The 27,751-nt window shown below is 33.4% G+C and overlaps 1 protein-coding gene across 1 annotated transcript; it reads right to left on the bottom strand.

Moving 5' to 3' along the window:
- Positions 1-23,825: 23,825 nt before the first annotated feature.
- On the bottom strand, positions 23,826-25,170 carry LOC105794120 (probable aquaporin TIP3-2). The gene is made up of 3 exons (XM_012623116.2): positions 24,837-25,170; positions 24,514-24,761; positions 23,826-24,414 (listed from the first exon to the last, which is right to left on the bottom strand). Exons 1-3 carry the CDS (start codon positions 24,967-24,969, stop codon positions 24,025-24,027), a joined length of 771 nt encoding a protein of 256 aa, XP_012478570.1. The 5' UTR covers positions 24,970-25,170; the 3' UTR covers positions 23,826-24,024.
- Between the last annotated feature and the right edge of the window lie 2,581 nt (positions 25,171-27,751).

Raw genomic sequence — 27,751 nt, 5'->3', positions numbered from 1 at the left:
TGACATTTTAATTAAAAGCTTATTGTATGAAACCAAGGGAAGTAACTTAAAATATTCTTATTACAACAGAATCAATACAAATCCTTACAAAATGAAAATTTATTTAATACAGACTCAAAAGGCATATTCTAGACTATGCCACAACTCCTCTGTATGCATAACAGCCCACTCCGCCACCACCATGGCGTACTCTTGGCTTCGTCCCGTCAGGCGAAGTCTCTTCTTAGATACCTAAAAAGCAACACAAATCTTGTAAGTATAGAGTACTTAGTGAGTTCATTATAACAATACCTTGATGGATACTTTGTAATCTTGTAGGAACTATTGTGTGCCAATTATTTCTGCATCATTTATTTCAGCTGATAAAACTACAGTTTACCATTCTCTTATATACCAACTATCATGCTCTTGTCATACTCAGTCTTCCTTATTTAACTAACTAATGAGTCCTTCCTAATGTTTCATAAATCTCTTGTCCCACAATAATTTCTTAATAGAACATACCCTCAGAAATCACTTCCGACAAACCATTCCTTAACATATAGTCTTATTTCAAATAGTTGTTCACTAACACTTATCACAGTCGGATACATATCTGTTTGTTGAATACTTACATAAAATTTAATGCTATCAATTCATACTCAGATCTAACTTGATTCAGTACCACACATATCCATACTGATAAATCACTGTATAGACCATTCTGACGAATTTCATATCATGTTATATCAGAATCCCATAACTTAAAATAACACTAATTAAAATTTAAAATAATTCTAGAAGAAGATTCAATATCCTTCTTTTTCCACATTTACAGTTCATCATAATGTATACACTTTTTAACATGCATATACACACCTCTTTTCCATAGAAACTCTTAAGATTTATTCTCTCTTAACTCAGAACATATTGATACCTCAAATTAGCTTAACTTAATATAGAACTAAAAGGATTTCATAATATATTACGATAGAGATAGACTGATTTGTATCTTATTAGACATTCTTGACTGTTCATGCCACCTAGGCCTAACAGAACACGCCATGCAGGCAATCATGTAAGATAGGCCACTAAGGCGATCCATTTAGAGTATTCTACAAAGGCAACCATTCAGAGTTCGCCATAAAGGCTATCTATACAGAGTATGCCAAAAAGATGATTCATACAGAGTATGCCGCAAAGGTGATTCATACAGACTACGCCACAAAGGCGATCCATTCAGAGTATGTTACAAAGGATGACAGGATGCCATATAGGCATTCCCAAAAACTGTCATGTTTATGATATGGATTGCCTAAACTCACATTGAGTGAGGTTTGCCCATCATTACCACAGGACATGCAGAGAACCCCATTAAATAAAACACCATTGAATAGTTCTTTTTCAAAGTATGCCATGACCATGGACTTTTTCCTTCAGAGTTCGTGTTTTAAGTCCTGATGGACTTCTTCATTTACCACCGCGATGACTCAACACACTTTACAAAATCTACGAACTAGACACATCCTAAACCCAAGATTTCATAATTTCATAACACATTTCATACATCCCATAGAACTTATTTTCAAGCAGACTAACTTATTTCTTAATCTAATCATAACTTTATTCCTATAGTTGTATAAGTATCATATTCATAATATACTTTCCATGATTTCCTATTTCCAGCTTGACCACTTTCATATAAATATAATTAAGAGTCTGAGTAGAGACTTACCTGATCCTCATCTACAGAAGTTCAAAGCCCTAGATCCAGATATCCATCTCAAACCAGCAATAACCACTGCTTAGAAACATAATTTCACTATTTCTACTCTTGTATATACAAATTACTTATCATTCCCATCGTTGACAATCCCATACAGAAACCTTTTTCTTACAGTCTCACTGTTCAATTATCACATACAAATTTACTTGTTTAGAACTTAACATGCAGAGCTAAAATACTCACCCTGATATGAAGCAACCACTGATCATAAAAGAACCATAGCTTCTAGATCATTGATGTAAAATACATTCAGTCTTAAGAAAGGTATCAGTAAATACCACTTAAGGAAGAGGAAGAAAAAAGAAAAATCTTTCAGAACTCATCTCCCACATATAAATATGACTAAACTTACTTAGTGGAATTTAACAAGTGTCATACATTTTAGAACTTACCTTCTTAATGGCCTACAGTTTTTGAGAGAAATATTATTTAATATGTTGAAATCACAATTATCTAGCTTGGCTATTTAGTTGATTTCTAACCACATTACTTAAAATCTAGCTAGCACAGTATTCCATACAAACCAAGGGCACGTTTGGTTCGCTGTATTGGAATAGAGGCGTAATAGCAAATCAATTTTTTGGTTGAATGTAATGGAATAGAGGCGTAATAGTATTCTTATGTTTGGTTGAATGGAATGGAGGTGTAATAGCATAAGGAAAAAAGTTAAAATGACTAGAATACCCTTAGCAAAAATTTGTTTAGATAAATGATTATTGTTATTATTATTAAATTTTAATAAGATTATTAATATCAAGTAATAAATAATTTAATCATATTTTAACATAATTATTATTAAATATAATTTAATAAAATATTTAATTTAATAAAATTCTTAATATTAGATATTCTTAATATTAAATTACTAAAATCATAATATATAATACTATAAAATATAATTTAACATAATTATTATTAAATATAATTTAATAAAATATATAATTTAATAAAATTCTTAATATTAAATATATTCTTATATGAATTTACTAAAATCATAATATATAATCTTGTAAAATATAATTTAAAATAATAATTATTAAATATAATTTAATAAAAATATATAATTTAATCTAAAGTTTGAATGTGTATTTACCTAGCAAAAATCAAAGAACTCTCGTAACTATAACCTTAATAATATATGATGTATAATTAATATTTCATGACTAATTAATAGCATAGAGATAAATATAGTAATGACGAATTTATAGTATACGATTAAAATGCTAATAATTTATAGTATACAATTAAAATATTATAAATAAAATAATAGTAAAGGATATATAAGATAAATTAACATATAAATAATTCATATATTTAGAAGGAATAAAGATAAATTTAGTGTGATAAAATACAACATTACTTTGAAATCAAGGTTGCGAATTAGTTTTCGTGCAAGCTTTTCCAAATGCTATATTTATGATATTGAACAAGTAGTAATGTAAAGCTCTTTTCTTATATCCTTCAAATACTTCAACCGATTTCTCCATTTATCGCAAAATAAAAGCCATTCCGATCAAGAAAACAACTTCCAAATATAGCATTTGATCCATCATCCTCATAAACAAACAAGTCAACCCCTATTACAAGCCTCGGTTCCCAATAGGCAATAGGAGAAAACAAGATTCCAGTGGCAACATAATTCCAAAATATATAAACATGCATTTAAAACTTTTAGATCAAACATTAAAATTTATCGGCAATGTTGCAACAAAGTCGCTTCACCGCTTCAAAGTTGTTATCGTCAAGAGAGAAACCGTCATCTATTAGCCATGACATCCTTAGTAACTTGATCAAATTGGTACCTATTCTCGAACAACAAGTAGCCCCACATTCCCAGTGAGATGGCATGAGAGGCTACACAAGTTTTCGTTGGATGGATTAAAATTAATCCATCGACAAGTTTTCAACAATATTGAATCCTCCAATTTGACATCGCTTTTCTAAAAATACTTAATAAAATGTACAGTCCATACTTCTCAACTAAAGAACACTTTATTGTAGGTTCTTTTAAACAAAGTAACTTGTGAGCGTAAAACAAGCTTATTTTCACGATGGAATTATACAAAATGTTCATACATCAAAAGATCATGTCTACTAACCTCAAACCGATAACTCAAACAACAATTTGTTCGGTCATGACTTGCTTTAGCCATATGGATTATGGATTGTCAACAATGACTTCACCGCCGCTTCATGTATCTCGAGTAGACCGTAACATTGCCCTAGCTTTCCTATCGAGTGCAACTGCACAAAATCATCTCTTCATATAAATGGGACCTTAATCCAAACCACACGTAGTATCTTTAAATAACAAAAATGGATGTTACAATTGTAAATAGATGATGCATGCAATGTATTACGTTAAGAGCAACCGATGTAGAAGCGTAATTGATCGCACCAATACCACAACTGTTTGATCTTTCAACGTTTTTAGTGGACGGAAAACTAGAATAAATGTTGCTATATGCTACTGAAGAGAGGGAGGGATGAGGAGAGTCGATCTCGGTAAGATGCAAGTTTATAGTTGTTTCAATAGATGGTGACTTACAACCGAGATTCAAATCTCCAATAACTATAATCAAATGACTCAACATAGTCATATAGGAGAAAGAAGACAAAAACAAAAAAAGTTAAACTAGCATGCAACCGATCCAAATGGCTATCTATACAAAGGCACGAAAATATTATTTGTGATGCGAGAAAAGCAAAGGGCTATTATCTCGTTCTCATAACAGAAGGACGAGGTTATACCTTATGAAACCCATCAACACGGATAAGAGCTTTCATAAGTGTGGTATATGTGACAACGTCGGTTTCACACCACATATATAAATTGAACAGATAATAGTGTCATAATTATGACCTAAAAGAATAGTATCAATAACTTCAAGGCAAGCAAACGAATGTAACAGGGTACTCACGTTTTCCTTCATGTATTGCAACACAGCAAATGCCTCAACAAAGCAAATGAAATGTGTTCGTGCGCAATAAAACTAATGAGATATCAAGTTTCAGCAGTAGGAGATAGATCTACAAGCTATGAACAAACTTACTTCCTGAAGAAACAAAAAACTCTTTTTGCCAAAATCAGAAATCATCAGATTATATTGAATGTTCTTTTCCTCTAACTGAAAACATATCACATAAATAGCTGCAGCCAGTATTTTGAGATTTTGGGTGGTCCGAAAGAGAGGGTTTTAATAGGATAGTCTATGATAGAACATATGTGAATCCTCTCCTACCACTAGCACCAAATAAAGTACTTGCAGCCGAACTCCACGGTAAAGGGTGAGGGAAGTAGCAAGCCTGCAACATCAAATAAGAGAACCATGATAGCTATAAGCATGCATCATGTACAAAGAACGTACATAGATACTAAAAGAAGAAACATACAAACATCGATTTGATAGTGCAGTGATGATCCTCAAGACTAAAAGAACCACCGCTTACAAAAAAATGCTTGAGAAATACTTGCCTAATTTCAAAGAAAAAAAAATGCCAGCATTTACTTTCAGAATGAAGAAAAGTTTCATAATGAAGATATTTCAAATTCCCAAGCAATAAATGTAAGCTATTCTATGCCCTTATTATTTGAAGTGGATGTAATGTAATATCTAACTATAGATTTTACACTGAACTCTGAACTTTCACATTCTTCTTTTTTAGTCCTTTAAGATGACATCTATATACTTCGATAAGCCTTCTAAACTGTTCGCGTTCCTTTAAATTTTCTAGGCAACCAAATAGCAGTACAACCTGACATCAACTCTTCCACTAGAATCCAAACCTCTCAAAATCCTAAACTCTCTGTTTAATTTCTAAGAGAGAAAAACTACAACAAATACTAAAATTAAAGCTACGTCAACAATGGTATCATGAGAAAGAAAATTAAAAATCCGGATTAAGTAAAAAAAAAGAGAGAAAAATCTAAAGGAGAGAAAAATAAGGGGACAATGTTGAAGACAATGTTGAAAAATCTAAATGAGAGAAAAATTAAAACAGAGAAAGCCGAAGATGATGTTGAAGCAAAGATTCATACCTGAAATCAGCCTCCGATGAAGCAGGGGTTACAAAAATCGCAACAAAGAAACAACAGAGAAATAAATCCACTAAAATCAGTCTCCAATGAAGTAGTGGATTTCAAAAACCACAAAAAATAGATCCTAACGTGTGTGTGTTTTGGCCTTTGGTTACCCAAAGCTAAAAAAAAGACAGGGAAAAAATTCAAAAGAGACCGAGAGAGAGAATGGGTAAAGAAATGGGAGGAGATTTGGATTGAAGCGGAAGAAATGAGGACAGAAATTAATACCGATGGAAGAAGAAGTAGAAATTGATGAGGGTAAAACAGAGACTGATTACCTAATCTTTGCTTTTGGAAGGGATTAGAAATCGGTGCTGAAGCAGAGAAAATGCCGAATCCGTCCGCATTGTAATAGGCCCATATTAGGGCAATACAGCAAACCAAACGGCGTATTGAGTGGGCCACGGAATAGGGGTGTAATGGCTAATCCATTACACCCAACCAAACATGGTGCAAGTGTACTACATTTTTGGCAAATACTCTTTCTATACTTACCCTTAATCTCTTAACATGAACTTCTCCTTTATACTTGGTAGAATATCATAATATCAAATTCTTACTTGTGGCGGTTAGTATACACCTACACGTATACGCCAAAATAATCTTTTGGGCAGAAAAGACTATGCTGGACAAACAATTTACTGCTATACACCGAAACTTTAGACTCGCCAGATTTGGGTTGTTACACGATAGGTGAAGAGAAAGTTGTGAAAATTTGCAAAAATCGAAAGTAGAGAGAGAGGTAAGGGTCGAATGCTGTTTAGGGGGTGAGGGAGTTTGATTAGAGTAAGATTAGTGGGGAAATTAAGGTTTAAAATGTTTTAAGTTATATATAGGGTCAATCGGGTTGCATAGAAAATGGGTCAAAAACTGCAAGCCCAATGCCAGTGTTGCGACACTGACCCTAATTTTCAAAATATTTTTTATTCAAAATACGGTGTCACGACACGAGTCTGGAAATTAATTTTTTTATGCTTCGATGTACTATGTCACGGCAAGAAGCAGTGTTACGACATAGCTTGAATCTTGAAAATACTAGAGTATTTGAAGTTTCGTGTTGCAATGTCAAAGTTCGGTGCCGTGACACATCCTTCGTGTTCCCAATTTTTGCATTTTTGGGCATTTCAATCCATTTCGTTTACTCCTAATTTGAAAATACGTCCCAATTAGCCACCTTCAGACTCCCTAATGTCATAATCCCATACTAAATAAAATTACTAAACCTAATTGAAGTTCAGAAATACGAAAACAAAATTTAATTTGCATTACTTTACTACATAGATTAAAGATTTCAATGATTACTTATGTGTGGCTACTAGACTCATTTGATAGCCCATTTATTTCTTTCATCGAATTCTTGTTCCGTTTTTTATCGTCGCAATCCATCCAACATGTGCCTTTCCATCTGGGGTCTTTCCATCTATCACACTCCTTCAATTTGTGCATTCCTACACACATCGAACCAGAACCATACCTCCAATAAAGGTTGTTAGGTGTAATATAGAAAATTGCAAAACAATTCTCACCTAATTTATTTCCTAATTCTTTATTTTAGGAATCGTGGCCACATTTTAAGACTTTTATTTCACTATTGATTTTCATGATTAGTTCATTTTTTCGAGATCGATGGTCGATCTAGACGTGGCCAAAAATGACCTACCCAATAGAATGGGAATGTCTTGGTCCTCTTCAAAGTCAAGAAAAACAAAATTGACGGGGATAATAAAACCCTCACTTTAACCTATATGTCTTCAAGTACCCGTTTGGGGTGCACGAGAGACCTATTGACTAAATGTAGTGTGATCATTGTGTTTTCCAATTGTCCCAATCCAAGTTTTAAGTAAGTAGAGATAAGGGCATCAAACTAATACTGGCCCCTAAATCGCAAAGGGCCTTGCTAAAGTGTTTGTCCCTATATATACGAGAATTGTAAAACTGCCCGAATCTTTTAACTTCGAGGGTATTTTTTGGGAAATTATTGCACTACAAGAGCGTTAATATCAATTTTCTCACCTTTCTTTAATTTCCTATGCCTAGACATTATCTCTTTTAAGTACTTGACATATTTTGGTATCATGTCGTTTATTTCAAGCAGTGGAAAATTAACATTAAGGGATTGAAATATGTTTAGAAAACTTACAAATTCAGCTTCATCCCTTCATTGATTTTCCTCTAACCTTGATGGAAACGGTATGTACTTCAAAACTAGTTTCGGATGTTGTGCAATTTCTGGCTCAGCTATCGGTTTGACTACTTTCTCCATTTGTTCCTCAAGTTTTGGCTCATCAAGGGTTTCATCAACCGTCTCAACCTTGTCATCCTCTTTTTACATAGGTGAATTCAAGCTTATTAAAGTCTTACCCGAGCGGAGTGCAGTGACATTCACATGTTCTTTTCCTTCCTTTCAGAGGTTGTTTTTCGTATTGCTTGGAATGCCAATGCATATTTGCCCTCGCATTTCATTCAACGCGCTTACGATGTTGTGCACCTCTTCCTTTAATTTGGCCACATTAGCACAAGTTTGAGCATATTTGTATTTCACTTGTTGAATGTTAGACCTCATTAATTACATTTCACCTTTGATTCGATCCAATCATTAACCACAACCAATGTGATCGTTGCTTTTGGTTCTTTCTTGAGATTTTTGAATATGTTGTGGTTGATACGAAGGGTTTTGTCAATTTTGAATCAGGTTTCTACTACCTTGATTACCTCTCCACTTTAGGTTGGGATGGTCCTTCCAATCGAGGTTCTAGGTATTTGAATGGAGATTTCCACCCCTATTGCCCAAATAATTAACTTCTTTCGTTTAGGTTTTAGAATACAACAAGTAGCTTCGAGCGATATTGTTCATGGAAGGCTTAATAGTAGTCTCGAGATGATGTAGCATTTCTAAAATATGTTGATATTTATTATTATCTTTAACTGATTTAGCTGCTGACGGCCTCAGATTATATGAGAAGCACTCATTGGTCCACATATACGAGTTCATATACATGTCCTCCATCAATTGACAGGCTCAATCGTATGTGTTGTTCCTGAAGGCCCTACTAGATGCACCATCTAATCCGACTCTTAAGCTACCATCCAATCCATTGTAAAATATTTGCAGTTGCCAAAATTCTTGTATTCTGTGATGTTAGCACTTTCTTAGCAGTGAGTTAAAACATTCTTATGCTTCGTATAATGTTTCGCCTTCAATTTACTTGAAGTTGGCTATGTCACACATCAATTGAATGGTTAACTAATGGGGAAAATTTTATGTAAAAATTTCCTCGCTAATTCGTACCATGTAGTGATGGAAGCAGGCTTTGAAAATCAAGTCATTCGTACGCATTTTCGCACATCGAAAAGCAAAACAACTGAAGATAGATGGCGTCATCGGTAACCCAGTTATACTTGAAAGTATCACAAAGCTACAAAAATCATTTTAAGTGTTGGTTCAGGTCTTCTATCATATTGCATCAGAATTGCAAGTTATTTAGAATAATCTATATGGTGGCCATCTTAATTTCAAAATTATATGCGTTGATCGCCAGCCTGTCAATACTGCCTCGGCCCGCATCTAAAGTAGGTAGCACGTATTCGCGCAATGCTTGCTCTTGTTAAGTCATCATTGGCTCTCTTTAGAGATGTGCTTCTGATTTGAATGGTTCGTCAAATAGAGGGTTTTCTCGAGGTAAGTCGGCTACTATGGGTGGATTGTTTTACATTTGTTGACGGGTTTGTCTCAGAATTCTCTCTGATAGGATTGATTAGGACGGTTTCACTTCGAGTCATACACTGAAATTAGAGAAATGAAAAAAAATTAGTAACTTAAAATTAAAATTAATAGAAATAACTAAAATTAAAATTTGTATATATAATTCTAAGTTTTCCAATTTATCTTATTAAAGTATAGAAAATAAAATTTAAATTTAATTCCAAAACCTCCCCAGCAATGGCGCCAACAACTTGATCACCACCGGATGTGCGAACGTCTGGATTGAAAATATTGTAGCAAAAAAATAAAAAAAATAAAGGAGTGGTATGTGTAAGTATATGGTTGAAATTGTACTATAGTAAAGTGTTACAACGAAATACTCCAAGTATTCTGAGGATTGTACCCAAGGGAGATTGAATTAAACTAAAATTAATTTTCTACATTAACAGAGTTAAATAGTAATAATCTAAAATTATATTATGAAAAACTAAAATAAAAATAATTAATCGAAATAACATAAATTAACTAAAATTAAAGAAATAAATTAACAATCGAACAGAATTCAATAAACTAGGTAGAAGATTAACTCACTTTAGTGTTCCTAATTAACTTCAGAACTCGAGTTTTATTAAGTTTGCTATTAATTAACCAGTTATTAACTCTTGGCCTCTAACTAATTAACTAATCGACCAATACAAGCTTATCTCTCGACCTCACTTTCTTAACCGGGATAAATTATGATTTACTTTATAAACTTATCTCTCGATCTCGTTTATCCTAAATTACTTCCTAGGGTTGTCAATCCTAGGGTTTAATCGCACATAATTTAAACCAACTCAGACTCAAACCCTAATTCTTCCATTAATTATCCTCACATCCTCTTGGTAATCTGCCTAAGGAAACTAGCCACTCATGGATCTAGATGCAATTATCCCTAATTTCATATTAAACATGCAAAGCAGAAAATTAAATAGAAAAACGGAATAAGAAAATAAATTTGTTTTATGTCGATTTGCGTGTGAAAGCCGGATATCCTTTCAAAATCGTGAAGACAGTCTCGATTGCAATTGAAATCGAAAAGAAATAATTAAAAAATACTTAATTATAGTCTTAGATTGAAATCAAATCCAAGCTAAACAAAGAACAAAATCTATTTATAACATAAAAAAGATTAAATTGAAATAAAATAAAAACTAAAACTAAAACTAAAAACCCTAAACTAATGTAAGTGGCTCACTTTGCCAAACCTTCCAAAGCGAGGTTTAACACACCTATCTATAGAAAAAAATGTTTGACCTAATTAGGTTAATTATAGCCTTCAAAACTGATAATTATTCATTATACGGACTAAAACACCCCTAGTTAAATAAGTCTGATTCATCGCCCGGTGTCACGACACTGCCATTCAAGTTTGAATTCTTTTGCTTCGAAGTTCGATGTTGCAACACCACATCCTAGTGTTGCGACACTGCTTCTCGGCCCGAAATGAAATTAGTGTCCTGCACACTCTGTTAGCTCGTTGTTCATCCCTAGGCCCGTATTGGCCCATTAGGACATCACATGGCTAATAATTCCATAAAATGGATATTTTATAGAAATTAAACTAAAACTAATAAAAACATAAAATGTAATAAAAACATGTAAAAGAGCTAGAAAACAAGCTCGTTAAATGTCGAAAAGACTCTAGCTTATCACAACAAATTGTGGCAGATCAATGTACATTATAATAAATTCTTCTATTATACAACTTATGAATGATACATTGCAAATTCATAACTTGGGGAGCAAATCATTTTGGTTCAAAAAGTTACAAGATAAATAGAAATACAAGTAATCTTATCAAAATAATAATTTTCACATTATTCAATCGAAATAAGGTATGTAGATATGATGTATATATACATGAAAGAATCTAACTTATTCATGTCTTATTAAGTTCTGTAAGTTTCAATTTTATAGACATCGATGCTAAGGTCACATAGGGCTTTTTGGCTTGTAACGTCATGAGCCTTGTGTAACAGGCTTTACCTGAACCGAACCACTGAGTTAGGATATCGAATGTTATGACGTACAAACACTTAGCATAAATGTCTAAACAATCTTCTTATGATCCTTTTTCAACATATCTCTTTTTTTATTATTAAATATTTTTTTAATCAAATTAAAAAAAGAAGACATCTAAGAATACAACAAACTTTTAAAATAATGTAAGACATTACAACATAAAAGTTCATTAAAGACAGACTAATCTTGGCATAGTATACTTTATGCCTTACTCCTACGATATCATCTGTATGCATAATAACCCAACTTGCCATTTCCTTGGAGCATTCCTGGCATTCTTACTCTCACATCAAGACCTAAAACAAGAACAAACACTTTGTAACTTCACGCGAACTTAATGAGTTTTTAGCACAGAATACCTTCGAACCTTTCTAGTTGAATTCCTCATCTTGCAAATTATGGATCACATCTCTATCTTCGGAGGATACTTTCATATTATCTAATATATACCTATACACCAACTACCATACTTAACGTATCAACTCTCACTTCACACATTGGTTGACTCCAGATCTTACCAGACAATATATATATTCTTTTCTCATAGAACAACAAATGCACTTCTCAAAACAATATCTATACATAGCCCACTTTCAACAGATTTACTCTACAAATAAACATTTAACATTTTCCCCAGAATGGTTGTTCATAGATACTACTCACTAGTGGATACTTTCTAGCTGATCTTACATTTGGCAGATTGTCAAACTGAGTTTAATAACTATCAGACTACCAATCAGATCATATCTTGATTCAAACCCAAAATAAACTCATATTGATGATGAAACATTCTAGATCTTGTCACACCCCAAAATAGGGCTTAAAAGTTTAGAGGGTAAATTGGGAATTTAGCTCTAATGTGTTCAGGAATTTCGTTGCACGATAAACTAGAAATTTTTTCGACTATGGCTTTTAGAAAATCAAATCAATTTTTGAAAATGAGTTTTAAAGACCTTTAATTTTGAAATACGGGCTGACTTGTAAAAGGTGTTTATGAGGCAGTTAAACCAAATTTTAAAAAATCAACTTAATATTTCCCTCACCTACAGGTTATTCATGTTAGTCTCTTCAACCTTTATTTTTTTTGGTCGTCCCTTGGTTTGCAAAAGCTCTTCTCTCACAAAGGTTTTTTTTTCACACTCAATATTTATCAAAATTAAGGTCTGTATTTGACCTAATTAGGGCAGCTAATCTTGCCTATAAATAGCAAGGCTTAGGTTGAGCTATGGGGAGGCTAAATAAAGACCATTCTTAGGGTTTTAGTTATAGACTTAGTTTTAATTAGATTTTTATTTTAGTTTCAAAATGATTTTCTTTCTTATTTTCATACTTGGATCCGATTTGAGTCCAAGCTTCTATTATTCGGTTTTTCAGTATTTTTCTTTTACTTTTCTCTTGCAATCTTCAATATCTTGCTAGTTGTTAAAGGAATTTCCGCAATCGAGCACACCCAACATATCAAACAGATTGATTTCTATTCTCCTCTTATTTTAGTTTAATTTGTGTGTTTTGTATGATTAAATTATTTCTAGGGAAAATGGTATTTAGATTCATGAGTAACTAATCCCCTTAGGAAGATTAACAAGCGGATGTGGGAGTAATTAATGGAAGAACGAGGGTTTTTCATAGAATTAGTTGGCTTAAATTATTCATGCTTAAATCCTAGGAAGCAATATAGGTAGATAAGTCAAGAGGATAAGTCTATCGAGCACCTCATAATTTATCCTGGTTTAAACTGCGAGGTCAAGAGATAAGTAATTTTTATCGATTAAATAATCAATTATAGGCCGAGAGGTAATAATTGGTTAGTTATTAGCTAATTCATTAAAACCCGATTTTTAAGTTAATTACAAACACTGAAGCGAGTTAATCTTCTACCTATTATTCAAGATTTCGTTACTTGTTAATTTCTTTTCAGTAATTTTCATTTATTTTATGATCTTAAATTTTATTATTCTTTGTCGTTATATAATTTTAAGTTTAATCTATCCTCCCTTGGGTACGGACTTGGTAGCACTTCCTGTACCTCATTGTACAATACTATATTATAGTTTGACTCACATACTTGCGAACACCATTGCTTTAATTTCATATGTTTCTATTACAATATTTCTAGTCTAAAAGTTCGTACGTTTAGCGGTGATCTGTGAGAAACTTGTTCATCAATAGGTTCTCTAGCTCGTTAAAAGAATAGATAGAATTATTTAGCAAAGATAAATACATGTTTAGCGAAGACAAACACCAAGCTCTCACATTGTCCTTAGAGTCATCAAGAAGGTGTGACGCTTCAATGCATTGAATGTGCCTAGTATGTTCATTTCGTACTTTAGCGTGTTAAGAGTGATTTTTAGGGTTGCCTTGGCCATTTTACATTTCCTTAATCAACTTGAAGGTTGACGACATATACTCTCCTACTATCTTTAGGGCCAAAAGCTTATTGGAATAGTCCTATGTTGTTGAGAGTTTTTCATTTTTGGTGGGAATGGGGTTGGTTGTTTGGCCTCTTTTCTTATGAGGAAATAACTAAGTTGTTTATTTTCGTTGAGCCTCTTATTAAGATACCTTAGGTTGAGGATTGTAGTTGGCTTATAACTTTTCAATAATTTTCTTGCTATGAGTATTAACCTATTACTGCTATTAATAAATTCATTTTTACATGGAAAGTTGTTGTTCTAAGATTTTTCATTTTTTCTTGTATTTTTTAATACTATTTTGAAATTTTATTAGGATTTTAAGATGTTTGTTCTCCTGAGATGGAGTAGGGGTAATTTTTGGTAGGTGGTGGGTGGTGAACATAATATCTTGATGGTGGATGTTCGGTATAACATGTGTAGTATGGGTAGTGTGGATCATAGAGATTATATGGGTCATAATGGTGACATGGTTGTGGTCGGGTTGGAAACTAATGAGCGAACCCAACTCGTTGTTGGTCCAGAGTTGTTTGAGGCCATGGTCGAGTTTTGTGGGTCTTATTCTCTCTTATCTCTGCCTATAGGAATACCTGAGTTGGAGTGAGTCATGTCTGTCCTTAACTGCATCAATGTTTAGAGGTAAATGTGGATGAAGATTGTGCCGATGGTTCATCTAATTGGTAGAAAGTAGTGAGTGGATGAGGTAAAGGTGAAAGTATTGTATACAACAATATAGTTGAAAAAATGTCAAAGGATGATAGGTTGGAAAGATGAGTTAATCCCCTTACCATACAGTTTGAAGATGTATATAAAGTTGATTTCCATAAGTCACATCTCCTCGTTTTATTGGTAAGAATTAATTATGTCTATTTAATGTGTTTTAAAGAGAAAGAGCTTGAGAAATGGGGCTTTAGAAAAGGAGAAGAAAATATTGGAGAGTAAAGATAGGATAAAAGAGCTTTGTCCATACTTTTGTTCTTTTTGGAAGGTAAGTTCTCATGAAAATTTTATTACTCTATAAATGAAATCACTAAAGAGGTAATCAATATAATAAATGGCTAATTGAAAATGCATAATAAGTATTGTGTTGATAAAATGAGACAAAACATAGTAGAGGTCCTAAACTACTCATTAATGTGGCATAAACTTATTAATTATGGAATATGGGTTAAATCACGGTGTTAAGGCTAATTGTGGCTCTTATGTTTGAAGTATGACTATATTACTAAGTTTGAAAGATTAAGATTGTGAAATATAATATAGTGAAGCGAAACTCTAAGAATGTGAAATCAAATAGAACTTTTATGTGTTTCTCATTAACATATGATGTGTAAAATTACATATGTGCGAAATGGTTATGAGACTTGTTTTGTGACCCATTAGTAAATGTGTTTATATGGGTATATTTGTGTCTATATATTCATATATATATTCACATGAGTAGAAGAGAAGTGAATTATAATAATTGATGATGTGAAAACGATAATTAATAGTAATTGTGCCCTTGTAAACTTGGTAGAATAACTAAGATACAATTGGCATGCTAATAGGGATTGAATTTGTGTGCCTTGGAATGACGATGTGTAAATGGGACGAAAATAGGTTAATTTATGGCATTGCACTTAGGTCCACTATGGATTCTTTTTGGTATGTGTTGGTGTATTGGAAAAATGCACGTTAAATGCAACATGAGTTGATTTCAGTTGAAATCCCATTTTTCTGAGCCTTATTTTACTAAATTTATCAAGTGTTATGAGTCTAAATGTGTGAAAAATTTGGTTTAATGAACTAATGATGTGAAATAAACTTAAACTAAAGTTACCAAGTGTTATGAGTCTAAATGTGTGAACAATTTGGTTTAGACAATGGGACTTCATTCTTTAAACAATGGAACATGTGATGGAAATTTTTTTGAACTTGGAAAGGTTATGCTTTTAGTAATGTAAAATATGGAAATTAATTAAGTAAAAGAAATATAACCTCTTTCATGAGCTTAATGAGTATGTGATTATTATATGAATGCCTTAATTTTTATTATCACTAATTGTTATATTCTCTAAATTATATCAAATGCTTGAATCTCACACTCTGTAAAAAGGTAAGTTTATTTCCTTGAGATCTTACTAAGCTTTATGCTTAACACACCTATGTCACTTTCTACCCAACTGGACTTACCGAGCCCGAATATCAGATGTTATAAAATACAAACACATAGCATAAATATTTAAAAAATTTGTGTATGAACTTTTTTCAACATATCTCTTTTTATATTATTAAATATTTTCTGAATAAAAGAAATAAAGAAGACATCCAAAGATAAACAGACTTTTAAAATAATGTAAGACATTACAACACAAAGGTTCATTAAATACGGGCTAATCTTGGCGTAGTATACTATATGCCTTACTCCTAAGATATCCTCTGTATGCATAATAACCCAACTCGTCATTTCCTTGGTGCATTCTTGGCTTGGTCCCTCCTAGCATACTTACTCTCACAACAAGACCTGAAATTAGAACAAACACTTTATAAGTTCACGCGAACTTAGTGAGTTTTTAACACAGAGTACCTTCGAACCATTCTAGTTGAATTCCCCATCTTGCAAAATTTGGATCACATCTATGACTTTGGAGGATACTTCCATAATATCTGATATATATACATATACGCCAACTATCACACTTAACATATCAACTCTTACTTCACACCTTCGCTGACTCTAGATCTTACCAAACGATATATATATCTTATTTTCTTTTAGAACAAAAAAGGAAATTCTCAAAAGAATATCTATATAGAGCCCACTTTTAATGGATTTCCTCTTGAAACAAACATTTAACATTTTTCTTCAGAATGGTTGTTCACAGATATTATTCCTTAACAGATACTTTCTAACTAATCTTACATTTGACGGATTCTCATACTAATTTTGATAACTATGAGACTACCAATCAGATAATATCCTGATTCAAACCCAAAACAAACTCATACTGATGATGAAACATTCTAGATTATTCAAAAGGATTCCAAACATGTACGTTACATAACACAAGAATGGCTCAAACACCAAAACGAGACATGATACTATTCAGATATGGCGGATACCAGACAGCTTAGATTTCGACCCTACATATCATAGATGAACTCAGACCAATGAACATTTATGCCTTTCATAATGACGAATACACCCATAGCCTACTCTAGAAGACTACTATGGCAGATTCTTTCTTTAGAAATACAAATACATACTTTCTTTCTAGAAACGTCCCTTAAGACTCATTTAATTTCATCACAAGACTAACCAAACCAAGTTAACTTCAGACATATCAAATCATTATCATAGAATTACCTTTCGAAGAAATCTCAAAACTTACCCAGATCTTACCACAAAGGTTGATAACCAGATTCTTCCACGTAGACATCTCCGAATACGCCACATAGGTGTTTCAGAATTCATCACAAATGCTACACAAAGTATGCCATTAAGGTGTAGTAGATCATGCCACATAGGCAACATACAGAATCATGTGTTTACTATCCCAGCGGACTTTCACAAAAGGTGCCATGGGTTTCTCCCTCATGGACTTATACATATCTTCATGTCATGATCTGTTAGTCCAGTTTACATATTACCAAATGCATCACCATGAGTATTCTTATTATCATATTATGTCATGAGTCTCAGCTACATAGACTTACACAATCTCATGTTGTGATCAGCCAGTCCAGTCTTCATCTCACTAGAGGCAACTCCATGAGTGTTTTTGTTGTCATGTAATGCCACGAGTCTCAACCACATGAACTTACGCTTATCTTCATATCATGATCTGCCAGTCTGGTTAGCAATATAGCTGTCTTACCATATGCATCACAAAGGGATGTTTTACTCAAAAGTCACTTACCCAGATTTTTTCGTATACTTAACTGATTCTTACTTTCTCATATCAGATATCACAAGCAACTTATATAACTTCTTACTTATATAGTACCTCACACATATCATCATTCCTCAAGCAAAATCTTTTCATTACTTCGCATACACACTTACCAATTGTCCAAGATATTATCATCATATATATATCTCTGACTGAATAGTCCACATGCAAGTGCCAAGATAGAGGCTCACCTGATACTCACGTAGACTGCAACTTGGAGTTCTAAACTCAAACATCCCTCTCGAACCAATAACAACAACTGCTTAAAGAACATGGAACCACCATTAAAATTCATTTATAGACAAATTGATAACATCTCAATTACAAACAACCTCCGTGCAAGGCTTCTTATTCACAACTTACTATTCATAAGCTTCTGAATATCATTATTATTTCAAAATTTTAACATGCAGAGCTATCAAACTTACCAGGAGATGAAACATCCACTGATTAATTCAAAAACCTTAGCTTCTAACTTAATAAAAGACAAGAAAATATATAAGTTTAAGAAGAAAAACTATAGAATAATATTAAAGGAAGAAAAACCATTCAGGAAAACTCTTCTTACCATATACATATACTCTTAGTTCCCCTTAATGGAACTTGACAAGTGTCAATTGTATCCAGAATTTGTCCTAATAAATGGTCTACAAAATCCGTGAGAAATGTAAATAAAAATCATGTACATATGCTATTTGACCAGTCAATTCATTTGGCTTCTAACCAGATCACGTTACAAAAACCCAATTAGCACAGTGCTCAGGAAAATTGGGCGTACTATATATTTGGTGGTAATTCTCATCAGGCTTACTCTTCGCTTGTCATACTCTTTTCTTAAATAGCAAAATACCCTAAGATAAAATCTTTAATTACTTCTACGGCGGATACTTCACGCCAAACTCTAATTTACCAGAAGATTGTTAATTGGGGGACACTACGCCAGACATATAACTTCACATCTACACTCCTTCTCAGGTCGGACAAACTTGGAGTGTGACAGCATTGTTATTTCTTACGCGTAGATTTGAGTAGAGTTAGTGAAGCCAACCCACCTTCTTGAATCATATCAATATCATTGCAAGACTTGAAGAGTATGAAACATGTGTATAATTGGTTTGGCTCTTAGTGGCATGTACTTAGAGGATCATTCATGTTGTGTATATATTAGTTTCATTTTACTATTGAGTCTTTGAAATTGGATGTAGTTATTGATTGAGTTAGAGGACCACTGCTGTTGGTTTTTATGCTATGATTGAATGATGTTTCAATGTAGATGCATGGGTGTCTAAATTTCTAATATGGGTTTGATTTGAGATGATGATTGATTATATGAATGAGTTTTAAAGTTCATAAGAGTTGTCATGATGCAATATTAATGAGTGTTTAAGTCTAAACTATGTCTTATAAATGATTCTTGGTAGTGATGTGTCATGTGTCTGTGTTTTCGAGGTATTTTGAGATGATTTTAAGGTGTTTCTAATGTGAATTTCGATCCCCTGCCTCAAGGTCTCGGTAAGGTATTTGAACATTAAAGTCAGTAGTTAATTTTTAGCTCTAAGAGTTTCATGTCTTGTGTTGACACCATTTTTTTGTATAAAAACGGGGTCGACTTAGATTTTGAAAATGAAAACGAAAATGGGAGTCGCCACCAATCCTTTTTGATAAGGTGTGATCGGGTCACCTTGAAAAGTGGTTATTTTTAATAAACGATTTGATTTTATTAAAACAACGGTTTTGGTCCACGAAATTCAGAAAAACAGGTTCGGGAGTCGGTTACGCACGAGGAAGGATTAGCACCCTTGATATGCCCAAAATTGGTACCTAGTTGGTTACTTAATGTCTTAGCGTCGAAAACTGAAAACTTTAAAGAGATTTAAAATACGATCCAAAAAAAAACTTGAATGACATGGATTAAGATTTAAGAGGATTTTTGGCTATTTGGTCAAACGAAAAAATCGAAACCCAGCACATTAGGGCACGTTTCCTCGAAATTCCAAACGCAAAATATTGCCTTACTCTGAAATTTAAAGGATATTTGGCTATTTGGTCGAACGAAAAAATCGAAACCCAACACATTAGGGCACGTTTTCTCGAATTCCCAAATGCAAAATATTGCCTTTATTATTTTTTAGAAATCCTCATATCGAGAAAACAACATGTCATATCCAATGTGTTAGGACACAACGTATCGAATTCCCGATATGAGAATACATGCCGAAAAGTTTACTTATTTAAAAGATATTTAACTATCTCGAATTTAGAAAAATGTATCACGCCTAGTAAGTTATGACACGATCTTTTCTTAATTCTCGAGATCGTTTAAAACTTGGGGAAAAAAAGGGATCATGTCCAGTAAGTTAGGACACGATCTCTTCTTAATTCCCGAGATCGTTTAAAACTTGAGTTTGAAAAGATTTGTGTATTTAGATTTATTATGAAAATCGAAACCCAGTAAGTTAGGGTACGACCTTCTCGAATCTAAACACGAGATTTTTCTTATTCAAAAATCATAATTTATGCATCAAATAAAATTAATCTAACATGAAATAGTAGAAATGAAACTCGATATTAATACGCGTAACAAGATAATGAATTCGATAATGTGAGCATAAATAATACGAGCTATAGAAACAAAATAAAATAAATGAAATACAAACCAATAACATACGAGATAACAAGCATGTAAGTAAATAAAAGTAAAACATTCTTTTAAAATAATAATGAAAATGTAAATAAAGAAATAAATAAAGAAAATGAATAAGATTATAAAAAAGTAAAAGATATATATATTTGTACGTATATGTATATATATGTATATAAAATTGTAAGATAAAAATACACATAAGTATATATATATCCGTGAAGATAAAAATGTATATATATATATATGTATGTATATAAATTACGAAATATAAAAATAATATAGGTATGTATATAAATCAAAGATATGTATGTAGAATAAAAATAGTTTATTACAATTTACATATATATACATAAAATAGTATTGTATAAAAATATTATTGATTTTAAAGCATAAAAGTATATATAAAATAAAAATTTTAAAATGTATTATAAAATAAAATCATTTAAACTATATAGACAATATTGAATTAGTATAAAAACATAAACTAATACATTATGAAATTAGATATAATATATGACAAAGAATTAAAATAATAGTACATAACATAATAAAATAAAATAATATATATAAAAGCTAAATAGATATATAAACTAATATAATGACAACAATAATAATAATAATAATAATAATAGTAATAATAATAAAATAACAATAGAAAAGGATTAAATTGTGACACGCGCAAAAGGAGGGTGACCAAAACAGAAATATCCTACCCTTCAAAACGCATCACTTTGAACGGGACTAAAATGAAACAAAAGTAAAATTATGCGGCTAAATTAAAAAAAAAAAGAAAAGGAAGAAAAAGAATTTTACATCGAAGATCAAGGCCTTTTTATAACCGATTTGAACATTTTACAATTATTTTAAACTGTCATTTTTCTTTTCTATTTGTTGCTTCTGCTGCTGTTGCGTGTTCTTTTCATTTTGCAGATGATTGATGGGGCGGCAAGGTGTGGGTGGGTGGCGACGCGCAAGCGGTGGCGTAAAGTGTGGTCATGAAGCGCAGACATTAGAAGGGCTAGGGTTTCAGCTTTTCTGAAACCCTAGTTTGACTTGGTTTGTTGGGTTGGGGTGATATTGGGCCTGTTTTGGTTGTAATGGGTAGGAGTTTAGGTTTGGGTTTCAATTGGGTATTAGGTTAGTTGGGTTAAAATTGGTAAATGGGCTCCGGGTCAAAATGGGCCTTAACATCTTGAATTTGGGTTGGACATATTAGTACATCCAAGTCAGCAGCAAGCTATAATTTTAGGGAGATGTATGGTTACATCTACAAAAGGTGCCTCTATTGCATAACAAAAAATGTTGTTTTTGTTGTTTTCAACTCCCAAAAGCTCCTTTTGTGTCTTGAATGCCTTTGACCACTTATGCAATGAATTTAAATGATTTTAAAATGTTTCTCTGGTTGAGGGTCAGGCAAACTATGTGTAACAAATACAAATAATAGCACCTGCTCCCATGGAACCTGAATTTCCTATAACTGAACCATCACAACTCAAATTGAACAAGCTAACTTCAGGTGGGTGCCATTTGACATGCACAAATTGATGATAAGCAGTCTTCATGGGTTTATAAGAAAGAGAGAGAACTTCAAAAGTGTTTGCAAGAGTTTTTGAGACAATGGATGGAAGTTGCATGGGATTACCGAAACTCATGGCATTAAGAGCAAGCCAGTACTCCGCAAGAAGTACAGAAAGACATGTTTCCAATGGAGTCGTGGTTTTGATATGAAGAATTTGGAGGCCATGTCGAATTCAATCCACTCCTTGAGCGAAACTCCAAAAGAAAGAAGCATGGTAACAGGAGTTATAAGCCGGTTCCAAAGAGAAGTGATAGTTTGTACTCTCAAAAAAGAAGGAAAGTTTTGCTTGTTGAGCCACAAAAAGGGACAACGTACCAGAAAGCAAACGTCGTGTTGAAGAAAGCTCCAATAGGAGTGATTTGATGAAGAAGAAAGCCATTTTGGGAACTAAGTTACGCTTCCAAGTCTAGCTTCAATTGTCAAAGCCGGAAGAAGAATTTGGAACCAATAAAGATAAGCAGAATCAAGTCAGAAAAAACCTGTAGTGAGGTTCCAGCGAAGATAATATTTACCATCTTGATGTATAAAGAACGACACAGCCTTTAAGAAGCTTGCCATGTCGGCCGGAGTACACATTGCGAAGCAGAAAGATCACTCACGAAGATCCTTGAATGTAAGGGAGTCCTCATTGAGGTTCAGGTGCCCTGAGATGAGGTGCCGAATTCTATGGAAAAATGTTGGATGCTGTTGAAACCTTTGCTGGATATTTAATTTTGAGAATAGAATTTGAGCTCACTAGGAGTTCTGATTACGAGGAAGCTTCCAACGAAATTTAATGAGTTGGGCTTTGATTTTAAGCCCAGGCTCGAAAGTTCATATCAAATTCAAAAATTCGTATGAAATTTGAAAGTGACGAAAATACGTATTCTAAAATATGAGTTAAGTTAGATCATATTTTATTTATTTATTTATTTATTTATGTTGTTAAACATTTTCGCTGTATCAATAGGTGCACATAAAACCACATGTTATTTTTAATTGAAACTTTTAAGCGAAAATACTAATTTCTCTCTCAATCTAATATATAAAAATTAGTTTACTCATCTAGTAGATACAAATGGTTTAAAAGAGGCCAAATATAAATAATATTTAATATTTTATTTTATATAAAAATAATAAATAATATTGTATATCTAAAACCGAAATATTAACCTCTACATATAATAATTATAAATAATATTATACAACACATAATAAATGTTAAAATCCAATTTTCACCTTTTTTCCTCTTGAAACCATTAGTAAATTTTATAGGAGAAAACACACACAAGCAGTACCTGTGTTCTCAGCAACTAAAGCTGGGAAAAAAGCCATAAGAACTTTATATTGTAGTGAGAGAGAGGTGAGCCAAGCCGGGTTCAAAGAAATCTTAAAATCCTCCTTAAATTAATTCCATTAAGCCCTTATCTCGAAGGGGGCCAATACCAAATAACATCAATATTAAAATGGCTGCCAAATAACCCGGCGACCGCTACTCAAAATCTTTTTCTTTTGTTTTTTTTATTTAGTGACAGAGTACCAATTCATTCTCTGAAGCTTAGAGTTGCAAGAGAGCAAAGGGGTAACCTCCTAAGTGGTGGACTTGAAACTGCTAAACATAATATATCTATTGATATGCTAATGGAGCATTCCTGGGAGAAAAATTAACAAAAGAAAAAGGAACATGTTCTACTTACTGCACCTTTTTTATTATTTTCATGACATCGCTTACAAACATACAAGAAAACATACAATAAGTAGCAAAAAAAGACTTAAGAAAGCAACGACAAGCATGATGGATCCCTGAAGGACCAAGTTATGTAGCTAGGTACAGGTACAGGTACAAAACACAAGAAACACTGACTAGTAATCTTCTGGAGCCAAGGGCTGGTGCGTTGGGTGTGCTGGCTCCGCTGCTGGGATCACCATGTACTCGTATATCAGAGCCGCTAAACCTCCACCTATCAGTGGACCTACCCAGTAGATCCAGTGGTGGTTCCACCTCCATCCTACCAAGGCTGGACCAAATGCCCTGGCTGGATTCATGGCGGCTCCATCAAATGGTCCGCCTACTAAGATGTTGGCGCTCACTATTAAGCCTATAGCCAGCGGTGCTATTGTCCCCACGCTTCCTCTTTTGGGATCGATCCCTGTTGCATAAACTGTGTACACCAATCCGTATGTCAGCACTATCTCCAATATCAGACCACGCAACTCCCCTACTCCTGACGCCAGGGCGAACCCTCCCGGTCGCTGAAACCAAAACCAATTAAGCCAAACAAACTCATTACTCAAGGACACACGGTCACTCACAGATATACATATATACATGCATGATCTATTTATATATACCATTCCAGCGGTGAGGCGAAGCAAGAGACAAGCCACAATGGAACCTAAGAGCTGAGCAATCCAGTAGTACAGCGCCCGAACGAGAGAGATCCTTCCACCGAGCAAGGCACCGAAGGTGACTGCTGGATTCACATGGCCACCAGATACGTTTACACTGGATGCCACAGCTGCAAACAGAGACAACCCATGCGCAAGTGCTATCATCACCAGTCTTGCAGGCGTCGCACTCGTATCCTTGTACATCTTGTCTGCAACAAACTAATTCCCGGTAAGTAAACATGAATTAAAAGCTATTATGTATTGATTAGAACAAATAGTGGTACCAAGAGCAAGAATTGAGCCTTCGCCGGCAAAGACGAAAATGATAGTGGAGAGGAATTCAGCCAAGGTGGCTCTCATGGAGTCGGGGTGAGTGGCCTCATCAGCCCTCCCAAATTGGTATCTACGAGGCGGCATGTTTGGCCTCCTTTATATTTAGAGTTTAAAAGAAACAAGCTGCGGCTATGATTAATTTATTGTTGAAAACACTAGTGTTATTGTAGCACCGCTTCAGCTCGTTATTTTGCAAGTAGTGCTGGAGATGAAGAGAGAAACAAAGGATGCAAAAGAGAAACAGGGTTGGGGTTGGGGTTGGAATTGAGAGCTTGTGCATGGATGAGAAGTGGAAGTGCATTTGCTTAAATTAGGCAAAGAGAAATTGGAATCATGTGGGACACTTGGGAGATATTAACCCATGAACCTTGACACGTACATATCTATGTGTTGCCTTCCTGTTACTGTTCTTTTTATTTCCTATTACTTCAAATCCTTTCTTCCCTTATCCCTTCTCCCTTCTCCTAAGATAACGTTTCAAATTGGAATTTTTATTATTTCAATTTTAAATAAAATTGAATTAAAAATAGAATCGAATTGTATAATTCTTTTTGGTATATATGGACAAAAAAGAACCCCTAGTTATAATTAGATTTTGAACTATTGTTGTTGTTTGGACCATCTTCATAGCTTCATGCTGTAGTGGATGTCTTTGAAGCATTGTGATATTTAGGCAGGAAATGAAATGTCTGCTGTTTACTAGAATTGGCTTTAATTTCTAGTGGGACTGTATGTAGATCCATTTTCCGTTTGTGACCCAGCAAGCACAATTATTAATATTATATTTCATATTAATGCCAAGAATGTGTGGCAGTAACATTAATCTTGCATGGGCATATTCATGCTAGGTCGATGGTTTCGTCTTTGTTTTTGCTCTCCCATTTTGATTTTTGTGTGTCTCAATTATATTATCCCTCTATGCTCTTGCTTGCTGAATCACTGCTATCGGATTGGGTTTTTTTTTCTTCTTCAAACATAGTGGTACAATTAGAATAGAATTCGATTGCATTTTCATCTTTCAAGGGTACCCACTTTTGTATCCAACATCTAAAGGTTTGTTATGAACAAATGAATTCTCAAGAACCATTCTACCCTGGCAAATGGGCAAGTTTTGAATCACTACTCCAAGTTGGTAAGCAATTCTTGCATAAATATGAGTTTGAGTGTCAGCTTTAAGGCCCTTTGGATGGGTGTTTACCTCCAGTGCGATGCGTTTAGCTTTCTTTTTGTCTCGCGCTATAGTATCTAATCTCACCGGTACCGTTATTTTTACACTAACCGCAGGTAAATGCACCGCCCATCCAACGGGGGCCTTAGTTTCCAATAATATGTTTACAATGTTCACTCAATTCTAAGCATTATCGTCATAATGCTTTACAAAATATTCAATTTAAGGTATAATCATTACTGAAAGCATAGATTTGTTATCACAATAATATATTTACAATGTTCACCTAACTCTTAGCATTATCAATCTAATTTAGCTCATAGTTACCGATGCGACCAATTAAAAAATATTTACTAAATTAACTTTAAAAAGTTAAAAATTATTTAGCAATCTCAACTATAACCCTTTCCTCAAGTATAAAACTAGTGATTAGTGGGTTAAATTGGTGAATTAGTGATTAATATGAATAAAATTGTTATTAATTCAAACCTCTCCTAATATCTCGACTCACCTCAGGAATTAGGATTTGCTACTAAGTCGCAGCTCTCGCTTGAAAGCATAGCAAATACTAAATCTCTCAACTCATTGTGCTTAGCGAGTCGAATTGGTAGGTTTAGGATTTAGGATTTGAAGTAAGGAGACTCTGAGTGCCTACTTCTATTGTTGGATGTCCTGGTCGAACGACAATTACTATAATAGGTTTAAAGCAATTAAAGTATATCTTGTTGTGCTAGCAATTTTGACATGTATAAATATAATATGGATTATTTATAGTAAGCAAAAAATGGAGGATGTGTTGGACATGTTTTTTTTATGAACAAGAAAACTAGATTTAACAAAGTTTTAATTCTCTTTTGCGTGGCGACATGGTTGAAAGAAATAAAAGAGTTCAATTTTAACTAGGATTCTACCTTGCTTTCTTAAGGGAAAATGAGTTTATCATATTGTGATTTACTTCAAGTAGGAGATTTATTTTCCGAGGAATTATTAATCAAGGTTTACCTCAAGTGGATTGAATTTATTGAAGGTTACTTACTTATCCTAGTTCAACTTGAAGATGAAGTTATTTGAGAATTTGAAGATGTACAAGGGGTGTGCTTTTTGTGGCTGTTTTTCTTGAGAATGAGATTGATTATTGTGTATTCAAACACCTTTTACTTAGACATTTATTGGAGAGTTATTCTTGATTGTGTTGGGAGGTTTTAGGGAGAGTGATTGTGACAATTTGAGTTCAACTTTGAGGTTGCAATTATCCATTTTGAGAGGATAGATTAGGCTTAAACCCATATTTTTATAGGATAAATTGTTGAATAAAAGCATTCTTTAAGCAAGGCTCCGCAATGTAAGATTGGTGAATTCGAATTGCATTAAAAAATATCGTTTGCATAGTTTATATTTGTTTCAATTTTTGCTTACTCTTCTCATAACATTTCTATCATATTCTCCGGTCCAACAAAAAAGATAGAATGAAACTATTCTGAAGTATTACAAACCAAGTTATTCCAATTAGTATCAAAGCTTACTTTAGACACACTTGAAGGAGATCTTATGGTCAGTTTGCAATATTGGAATCCACGAAAGAAGGTAATTTTCTTCCTTGAGCCCTGTTGCTACTTGTTTTGTCCAACTATGCATAATAGAAGGCTTGTATGAGGGCTATCATCATGTCAATAGATGAAGCTGCTTGATTAGTAGTAA

This window comes from Gossypium raimondii, chromosome 3, assembly GCF_025698545.1.
Source record: "Gossypium raimondii isolate GPD5lz chromosome 3, ASM2569854v1, whole genome shotgun sequence".
Classification (NCBI taxonomy): Eukaryota; Viridiplantae; Streptophyta; class Magnoliopsida; order Malvales; family Malvaceae; genus Gossypium; species Gossypium raimondii.
The sequence above is the reverse complement of the archived record's forward strand: the minus strand, read 5'-3'. Positions and strand labels throughout refer to the sequence as shown.

Excerpts from the sequence above, each read along its gene's own strand:
- LOC105794120 (XM_012623116.2), bottom strand. The coding sequence starts at position 24,969 with ATGCCGCCTCGTAGATACCAATTTGGGAGGGCTGATGAGGCCACTCAC. Across the intron at positions 24,762-24,836 it reads AGGCTCAATTCTTGCTCTTG|ACAAGATGTACAAGGATACG; the intron begins GTACCACTATTT and ends AGTTTGTTGCAG. Across the intron at positions 24,415-24,513 it reads TTCGCCTCACCGCTGGAATG|CGACCGGGAGGGTTCGCCCT; the intron begins GTATATATAAAT and ends TTTTGGTTTCAG.